Raw genomic sequence first — 10,508 nt, 5'->3', positions numbered from 1 at the left:
ATATGACCAAAATGTTGTTCATATTTGTGAATGTATTTAGTTCTAATGTCTGGGCTAACAGTCTTGCATAAACTCACTCACTTTCAACATGATACTGCTTTTGCTGTGACCTTTCAAGCAGAGTCTTTGAAGTTGCTCCCCACCGAGCCATGATCCAGAATGCCCTGAAGCACACAGCATTAAAAGGGGCTTGCTGGAAGACAGATGGCCTGGGGAACACACCCTGCCCCACACACCTGGGCACAGATCACCCTTAAAGGGTGTTGCGTCCTAAAATTAAATTCAGCTAGCATCATTTTTCACACTGCATTTGGCGTCACTGGGTTTGATAGAGGATTAACTGAATGGATATATGGCTATGCTTTTATCAGCGAGGCAACAGCGCCACCTTGTGGTGAGACATGAATTAACATTGTAAAATGAACAGATTAAAAACACACAGGTTGAACAAAGGTTCTTCAGAACTGGCCATGATAAATAGCAAGGTTTTTGAGAGGATTAATATTCAGTTATAATCCACAGACTAAACAAAATTCCTCCTATATTGCCCACTGAGGTTTGGTTCACTTTTCTCAAGTTTACAAAGTTTTCACATAACCTTAAAAATATTACAGTAAAATATAACTAACATCAAGGAAAAAAGTGCTTTTGCTCTCACTCACTTTGATATTTGTTCCTTTACTTTCAAAAACCATCACTTACCTATTCTGTTTGTGCTCTATAGATTATAAACACCCTCTTCAGTAGCCTCTGAAGAAGGCAAAGGCTGCCCAAAAATGCAACAAAATTATGTGTGCACACTCTGCATATCAAATTGACATCCATATTCATTTGAGCCCAACTTTGTGCATTCTGTACATAACTGATTAAAGTTTGATCACATGTCCATGTTAAAGGCCCTCATTAGGAGGTCCAGGTCTCCCACACTGGCTGCCTGGAAAAGTTCTGGCTGGTTCATGAAGGAGAGGGCAATCCGCAGAGCTGCCCAGATGTTGCTGGACATCACCTGATGACTTCTGCTCTTCCTTTGCTGGTGCAGAGCTGTCAGGAAGTTGCTCACTGCCTCCCTGCAAGAGAAAAGAGAGAGGTCAAACACGCTAATATCAAAATTCAAAGTTCCTTTTTTTCAGCCTTCTGCTTTAACCTATTTATATCCACACTAAGGAGACAAACAGTTCTTTCACATCAACCCTTGCTCAGTGGTTCGGTTCATTACCGATGTGCCCCTAGGTTGATGCAGCTGATGCCGAGGTTGTATCTCGAACGGATGAAGCCTGGCTGAAGCTCAAGAGCTCTGGTGTAGGCCTCCACCGCCTCCTCACTGCGGTCCCCATTTGCCAGTGTGGCCCCTAGCCGATTCCACAGCAGATAGTCCTACGAAAACACACAGAATTGACAGAGTAAAGGGCAATCTAGGATAGGGATTTTCCATCAGAGTCTATAGAAAGTTTAAAAAATGAGTTTAAAAAAATGTTTACAAAATGAACTGTTGTTAGCATGTTTATAGCATGATTAGCAAGTTGCTAGCATGTTTCTAGCAAGCCAAATCTTTCTCAAGCCAACTTAATTAACATACATAAAATGCACATCAAAAAAATGACAATTAAACCCAATTAATAACAAATACACAAAACACATTTTGAAATGCTTCAAAAATGACAAAAGTTCATGATCTCTGAGTTCCTATGTTTGGTTCCTGGTTTCTTGTTCTAAGTATGTTCTCATTTTTTAACCTTGGCTACTAATTGTTCCTCACCCATGTCTAGTTTCTCATTATCCTGTGCATTTATACTGCTGAAGTATGTCAGGAAATGTCTCTTTCCCTTGATACTGTATTTTAAAAATTATTTTGTAAAATCCAAATAAGCTTTACAGATCTTTATTGGACAGCCTAAAACAGAACTATGGGAAAACCGGAAGGACAACTGATCCTGTCCTGACAAATGTCCTTGCAGCATCAAACCACGTGCAACTGTGTGTGTCTCCAGAAGTGTTTGAGAACTTGCAAGTGCCTTGGTGTAAGAATGGGGTAACATCTCACAGCAATAACTGCCAAATCTGGTGCATATTATTGAAAATATTTCTTTTCAAATTCGTAACATCCCTGCCCCCAAATCAATAACTATAGTTTCTATGCATTAACTACTAAATCAATGCGCATAACAGATAGCTGTAATCATTTTTCAACAAGCTTAAAATTGCAGACAGTTCTTTTTGATAGCTTTATGAAACTAATAGTCTATAGTTTTTAAAGGGGTCATATGATGTTACTAAACAGGAAATTATTTGTGTATTTGGTGTAATGCAATGTGTTTACGTGGTTTAAGGTTAAAAACCACATTATTTTTCACATAATGTACATTATTGTTGCTTCTCTCTTCCCTGTCTTTCTGTAACCTGTCGATTTTTAAAAAAGCTCATTGTTCTGAAAAGCATGGTGTGCTCTGATTGGCCAGCTATCCGGTGCATTGTGATTGTCTGAATACCTCAAGCGTGTGGCGGAAATGTTATGCCCCTTAAAGGGGTCATCGGATGCCCATTTTCCACAAGTTGATATGATTCTTTAGGGTCTTAATGAAAATTCTATAATATACTTTGGTTAAAAATTCTCAATGGTGTAAAACAACACCCTTAATTCTGCAAAAATCATCTTGTTCTGGTTGAAGTTGCTTTAAATGTTAATGAGCTCTGCTCGCCCCGCCCCTCTCTTCTCTCTGTGGAGTGACAAGCCTGTTTACTTTAGCTGTGTTTAGCCGCTAAACTTGCTAACAAGCACATTATTAGGAAAGGCGATCGCAAAGATTCATAAAAAAAACCCTTACACTCACTTCTGCTGTAAGTGAAACACCACACCATTTGTGCATTTGTGATCATAGAAACGACAAACAAGCAGCACTACTTTACACTGCTCAAAACTCACGCTTGAATAGCCAGTAGTAAATTCTTCAAATATGAAAACGTACTTACAGGCTGTGAGTCAGAAGCTCCAGACTGTTCTTGCAAAGTTGGAATTGTCCCACTTTATAGTGTGCACAGCCGGCATTTTAGGCTAATCTAACAGGTTCAGGAAATAGTCCTCTGTAAAATGCGCTGCCCATACTCAAACATTTGCATTATACTATTCTGGAACAGTGTTGTACACACAAGTCCTACACTACATTGCAGCAACTGCAACAATACTACAGCGAGAATAATCTTCTTTCTTTGCGTATACATCTAAACTTTTATAACGAATATCTCTTTGGGTTTGAGACTTTAATCTTTGCAGAACTTTAAACTTTACAGATCTTATATATGCACAAAAAGTTGGTAACACTCCAAAGACAAAGGAAAACATGAAATCACATCATATGACCCCTTTAAAATAGTAATGAATAGGACATTCTGGCTCACCTCAGGTCGGACAGAAAGTGCAGCATTAAAGGCGTCAACAGCTTTGTCAAACTCTGAACTGAGGTTGAAGAGCACACCAAGGCCTGTCTGGAGATCAGGGTCCACCCCTTCAGCATTTTGCTGCACTGCTTCTTGATACAGCTCCAACACTTCCACCAGCTGAGAGCTGCATACACACATATAAAACAATTAGCAAAACACTAAACAAATTCCCAAGTCTAAACTAGGGTGGCCAATATGACGATATATATTGCAGCAATAAGGTAAATTGTCAATCAATATAGATTTTGCGATGTCAGCTAAAAGTTATCGACATGTCAGAGCAATAATGAAACATTATTGTTTATTGTTTCATGTTCATGTCTTTTGTTTTGTAGTTTAGTTTTGTTTCCTGGTCAGTCATGTGATTCCCTTGCCCTCATGTTTTCCTGGGGCACATTTAAGCTCAAACCGGTGCCCAACGTTTTGCTACGGTTTCTGGGTTGAACAACATGTTTCTTGGAAACGGTGTGCAACGGTGGGCAACAGAGTATGGGATGTGTTTTCTCTTGTTTGGTGGGTGTGTCAAAAATGTCAGCCTAATCAGCTGCAACACGTATACAAAACATGTGTTATTATAGTGAGACAGCTCGCACAATGCATGCATTCATAGTAGAATTTTCGACATCCCCTATGGTGCTGTAAATATAGCTGACACAAATCTTGCCATGGCTGTTGTTTACACACTGATGCACATACTGCTATATACAGTGGGAATTTGTAAGTAAATGTAATTAACATCAAAATAAATTCACAAGAGCAAGTATATTGTTTGCACATGTTTATTTACATTAAAATAATCTGGAACGTCTTTAAGTCTGTGTAATATTATGTAGTAATTGCAATGTCTTCTGGTCTATATCCTTTCCTTAGAAAGGTGTGCTAGACACTGATTAATGTAACATAAAAAAATACTATACATATTTATATATTTTGCTATTGTATTGTGGAGTGACACTTTCATAAACTTTTCTATACTCCTCTAATTGGGCTATATTATAGTAAATATTACAGTATCATAGCACAACAACAATGATCAGCAATAATGATAAGCCTAACACTCACAATAAAAATAATAAGGTCATATAGATCGTAACACAGTCTCGGAGGTAAGAAGTGGATTATCCTTCACCTGAAATGTTTGTCTTTTCATCCTGAAATGCAAGGCAAGGTTGATCACAATAATTAGGAACCACAGTTTCCACAAATCCCTTCACTCAATTGAGATGTTCTGTTTTATTCTGGACGGCAAGGGCAGTGACTATAACATCGAGCGTATTTATACAGATTTCATCAGGCTCCGAAAATTCTTCAAAAAGAACACAAAGAATGGCCTTCTCAGCTGCCATAGTTGCAACTCTTGCGTCATCAGAACAGGGTGTTCAACGCACCACCGTTTCCGTTTAAAAAAATGTTTTGCAACGTTTTGTCTGGGCTGAACGCAGCCCTGCTACTGGTTTCTTTTTTCTACGTGTCCTGCTCTGATTGGTTGTCCTAGTCACGTGTCTTGTTTCTCATTAGTTGGTTTATGTCATTTGACCTTTATTGTTTGATATATAGAGGGTATGCATGTGACGTCACTGTCAGCTCAAGTGGCTGCGGCTCCGCCCACTGAGTGGCAAAAAAAGTGGCAGCATTGGTTTTAATGTAAATGCTGTGACAGAACAAGCTTTGCAATTGACTGTACAAAGAGATTTTAAAAAGAAACCTGAGGCATATTTTTACAGACTGCTGAAAGCTACTGAAAAGATTAATCGCTGCAATTCAAAGAAACAAATGGTCTCCAGGCAGCGAAACGTGGATTTGCAGTTATCATTTCATGTTAGTATGGCGAATTGTGCAGTAAAATCATGTCCTATATATTGTTTTATAGTACATCATACTGACAACTAAATATTTACCATCTTAAATTCTGCATAACTGGATGTTTTTAAATAAACATTAACAAAAACTGTATACATTTTTCAGATGGATGACATGACGATATATATAACATTGATATAAGTGATCACCAGGGTTTAGACCAACCTATTTTGTATTTACAAAATAAGTTCACAGGCAAATTTGCTTTGTTTATTTTCCCCCGTGTCAAAATCAGACACATGTAGGTGTTAAAAAACACGATTCCTGGCTGCATCAATATCCACTGACCACTGGATATTTGTTAAGTTGTTAGGAACATTATATCAAGTTCAGCAACCTTTAGTTTAAACTGATTATCATTTGTGTTACTTGCGTTTTCGCATCTTCCCTATTAAATCCATTCACGCTGAAGACTCTTTTGCCACTCAGTCCGGCTGAGGGGGTGTGTCCTGGCAGGACAGTGACGTCAATACATATCCTCTATACATATTTAGCCCTCATGTTGCCCTTGTCTTTTGTCGAATATTGTTCGTAACTGCCCATCTTGCAGAGTATTCACACAAACACAGTTTGTTTTGCTATATTGTTAAGTGAACCTAAACACGTGGTAGAAATGTTTATCAATATATGGGATCTATGCGTTAAGTCTTAAAGTGACAGCAGCCTAATATACCTGTACCCGCCACTGTCTGTGTCATTATTGTTAATCAAACAACAAAAGAAGAGAAAATCACTCACAGCTCTTGAATGAATAACATTCATAGCTTTAATAAAGAAAAAAATTAATTGACCAATGATGACTGTACAGTGTTTTATTTTAAATTTGATTATTACATTTTTGTAGTATTTCATACTGCTTGAATACTACTGTTAAACACACCTGAAAATGTGAAGCACTTTTTATTACATTTGTATCAGTGTTAAATACAAATCTAGTATCTAGTGCATAGGACTTCAACCCTGCTCCTGAGGACCCACTGTCCTGCAAGGAGGGCCGGTGTCCTGCAGAGTTTAGCTCCAACCCAAATTAGGCACACCTGAACCAGATAATCAAGCTCTTACTAGGCATACTAGAAACCTGAGGCAAGTTGGAGCTAAACTCTGCAGGACACCACCCCTCCAGGACCGAGTTTGGGCACCACTCTTCTAGTGTATGTCTTACTGCTTGTCATTTGTATCTTTGTTCTTATTTTACTACTGACTGTTTACTTTTTACTTACATTAGTTAGCCTAATATATTTGCTGCTAACAAGAATTGTGAAATTTTACAATCAAAAATTTTGGGAACATTATTTCTAGCAAAAAAATAAATTAAAAAAATTACTGTACTGTGATGAGATTTTGGTCATATCACCTACTTATAAATTTAACTTACAATCTTTCAGTTAGTAGCTTTATCCACTATGCCATACTACTTCCGCCTTTATTAAAACTCAAAAAAGCAGACCACATACATATGCTTTATATATGCAGTATGAAGACATTAATTCATCTGAGTGAATGTGAATCTTACCATCCGAGAGTGGAGATGGGGGATATGGAGGACCCTCTGCGGTGAGGCAGTGGGGAACCGTCCAGAGGGCTGCGGTCCTGGAGTAGATGTCTGTATCTAGGGTTGTATCTGATCCAGCGGTGGAGAGCCTCACAGGCTTCCGGCTGCTGTCCTGTGTTAGTCAGGCTCACTGCCAGAGCCATCAGGGCCTTTAGATTGTTTGGGTGCAGCTCTAAACATCTATTTGAAGAAAGACAGACAGACCATGGCAAAATAAAGTAAATGAAGAAGTGAGTTTGGGGTGGGACTACAGAATCTGTTTGTCCAAAAGAAAAAAAAGTGTCCAGAAAACAATAACTATTTTTTAAGTTTGATTTGTTAACCACTTACTGTGCAAAAGCTCTTACATCATTAATGCAATTTCCTCATACATCATGTACCATGTTCACAAATATAAGATTTTTGGCTCTAAATCACAACCGCCCCCCCCCATTATTGTCTACTCACCTCTGAAGACAAGCAATGGCTGCTTGCTCATTCTCATTCTCTGCTTGTGTGGTACCCAAAACCTGCCAAGCCTTTGTAAAGAGAAAAAAAATACATTTCATGTTGAAACAAGTGTCACAGAAGTATTAGAGCAAAACAGAAATAAAATGACTTGAACATATATAGCTTGAAGGTCACTGTAAAAACAGTGTTCAATTAGTGGGGCTGACAGGTATCTAAAACATATTGTTGTTCCCTCTTTATGTGCTTGGCCAGTGCATTTAATGGCACGTCACTCTGGGGGCGATAGCGGTGGACTTTAATGTGGTTTTGATTCAAGTTAAACAGGATCATATTTATAAGGCATCCCAGAGGTTTATACCATCTGTCTGGCATCGCCTTGGCTCATAAAGCATGGGAAATTTCATTAAATATTTGATGGTGCTGACTGGGCAATAATGAGATATAGCAGGGGATGTGAGGAAGAAAACGTATTTGTACTAGCAATCACATATGCTTGCTTTGGGCAGTAAAAACATTATGTCATTTACTAATCCGTTTTTTGTTTGTGAGGTGAAAAAACATTATGAGTAAACTGAGTGGAAAACAGGACATGATTCTGATGCAAATTCTAGTGAGCTGCCTTCATGTCTCCCAATTACGGCAGCATTTAGAAATCACATGAGGGACTGATTTGAAATGCTCTAAATATAAAATTCTTAAGCTTTTACAATGGTTGGTCACCCCAATCTTCTATAAATTACTACTCAAATGTTTGGAATTGGTTATGTTTTTAAAAGAAGTCTTTTGCTCACCAGCTGCAATTATTTAATCAAAAATAGAGTAATAACATTTATATTGTGTAACATTTTACAATTTACATGAAATTTTCCGGTTTAATGCATGATTCTGATTGGCTGACGAATGTTCAGGGAAACGCATGGCTAAAGGAGTTCCAGGCAGGTCTTGACTTGACAGTTTAATATCACTTCACCAAATGATTTCAGTTATTTCGAAGGTCCTTACAGCCTACAACAACAAAAGAACCAAACCCCACAAAGAAGCATATACTGTCTTTCTTACACTCTCTCCCATAAAAACGCACACAGATACAGTAGAGACACACACACTCACACAGAAACAAACAGAGAAACTTCTTGTTAGCACTGCCCTGCGACTTTTCGACAAAATAGTTGTGCAACTGAAAAGCTACATTACATGATAATTTCTCAGTAGCAAGGTGTAGCATTGCTGCTCCTGAAGCAGTTAAACTTTCAGTTTTGCTATTAGTATAGAAACTTCTGTGAAAGAGACACTGCTATTGAGAGACAAACAGATTCTAGTAACTCACACATGCTGAATCTCTCCATTTCATATCAATTAAAATACTGTTTTTAAGTTAGCAATGCATGTGTGTGATTAGATGCATAACTAATTAGTCCCACACACAAGAGTTTTATTAACAAAACATGACATAAGTCTTGAAATACATCATCTGAACAATGTCTTTAGGCAGGGTAAACATAGTATAAGCAGAATAACTGACTACAGGCGATTGAATTATTACAATCACTGTATTAACCAGGTTTAACTGTGTGTTTGGCTCCTTTTTAATGAAAATTAATGGAAGTAGAGAAAAATTAACAGACTGTTGTACAATTTAGTTTTATACATATGTATAACATATTATATCCATATATTTTGATCTAATGTCACAAATAATAATCTCATGATTTACTGGGTTTTGCATGGTTCTTCTGTTGTGCCAATCACTGTGCCATACATTGTGGCCACATTACCACAATTTTGTGCATTACTGAAAACGACTCTAATTTAATATATTTTTAAAATGTAATTTATTTATGTGATGGCAAAGCTACATTTTCAGAAGCCATTATTCTAATCTTCAATATTTAATGATCCTCAAGAAATTCTATATCATTCTACATGCTGATCAAGAAATATTTCATATTATTATCAATGGAAAAAAGCTACTACTTAATATTTCTGTGAATATTTTCCTTTTGCTCTGTGTAAAGCATTCTAGGATTGCCTTTATTGCAAAAGATGCCCAAGGTGCCTTTGATTTTGGATGATTTTGATGTTGGAGCTAAAATGTAGTATCTTACTAAACACACTTCACCCCCTAAAATGTTGTATAAGTAGGCCACTTGCTAAGTGGAACACAGCAAATGTGTAAGAAAGGTTAAATACACACAAATGGTCAATAAATGGGCTGTACTTCTTTTGGAGTTTCTTTACCTCTGAGTCCTGAGGGTCTTGTAAGATGGCCGCCTCCAGCAGCAGTACAGCGCTGTTCAGATCCCCATCCCTGCATTTCTGCAGCCCCTGTTCAAAGGCATTGGTGTAGTCTTTGTAAGGGTTACTGGTATGGAAGTAATAACCCTGCAAGCAACAGGACCAAAGAACAAGCTTAAAGAAAACAATCAAAATAATGAGTAAACATCATGATTACTTAAGAGCAGGAGTCATTGTAGGCCTTTCATAAATCTGGAGAGGTAGATGGTGGTGTGTTGATAATTATATCATGCTGAGGTCTTTAATATTGCAGTGGAAAGTGCAATCGGGCTAATCAGAGGCGTGGGGAGAAGAAAAGGTCACAGGAACTCACACTTCAAATGATCCACTGCAAAGCCATATGCCCAACATTCACACCATCCAGGACACTACACAATAAACTAAGACTCAAATGATCACAACAATAGACTGCCTGCATCTTGCCACAAGCTCTTTAATTACAACTATTTAAAATACTAATCATCACATTAAAAAAATGCAACACTGTTCCCATCAAGCCAGCTGAAATGAAAATAGTGTGCACAAATATACTATTAGAAAACACTACTAAACCCTCCCATTTTTCTATTAATAAAAAGGATGTTCTTAAGAAATTTTTTAAGAGTTTTTCAAGAACTGCACTTCTTGAACATTATTACAAACATTGAGAATTGAAAATCAAGCTGTATCTCTAAAAGGGCTGTAGCATAGGCAGCGCAATAGTTTTTGGCTATATCTGTACATTCTCCGCCTGTTTGGAAGCACACAATGATGGAACATAAGAGAGAATTTTAGATGAAAGAGAGCATTATCCAGCATCTGGAGTCTATAACCTTTGAAGTGATAATCTACCACTGTATCAGTTCTGGCGTCATAGAAAATGCAATACAGAGGGCAATCATTATGAAATGCATTCACGCAGTGGTATAGAATAGTG

General features: G+C 37.6%; 1 protein-coding gene across 2 annotated transcripts in view; it reads right to left on the bottom strand.

Annotated features, from left to right (window-relative positions):
• Positions 1 to 872: 872 nt before the first annotated feature.
• The window catches only part of pex5lb (peroxisomal biogenesis factor 5-like b), a 46,904-nt gene continuing 37,268 nt past the window's right edge, over positions 873 to 10,508 (bottom strand). For both annotated transcript variants that reach the window (XM_051125365.1, XM_051125372.1), the window contains 6 exons: positions 9,536 to 9,679; positions 7,295 to 7,365; positions 6,809 to 7,027; positions 3,394 to 3,559; positions 1,217 to 1,374; positions 873 to 1,067 (listed from right to left, as the gene is read on the bottom strand). In XM_051125365.1, the coding sequence (XP_050981322.1) occupies positions 878 to 1,067; positions 1,217 to 1,374; positions 3,394 to 3,559; positions 6,809 to 7,027; positions 7,295 to 7,365; positions 9,536 to 9,679 (948 nt within the window). In that variant the 3' untranslated portion in view covers positions 873 to 877. The remainder of the gene's footprint in view (positions 1,068 to 1,216; positions 1,375 to 3,393; positions 3,560 to 6,808; positions 7,028 to 7,294; positions 7,366 to 9,535; positions 9,680 to 10,508) is intronic.

This window comes from Labeo rohita, chromosome 2 (assembly GCF_022985175.1).
Source record: "Labeo rohita strain BAU-BD-2019 chromosome 2, IGBB_LRoh.1.0, whole genome shotgun sequence".
In the NCBI taxonomy this organism is placed as follows: domain Eukaryota; kingdom Metazoa; phylum Chordata; class Actinopteri; order Cypriniformes; family Cyprinidae; genus Labeo; species Labeo rohita.
Note: the sequence above shows the minus strand (reverse complement) of the source record. Positions and strands in the feature narration are given on the sequence as shown.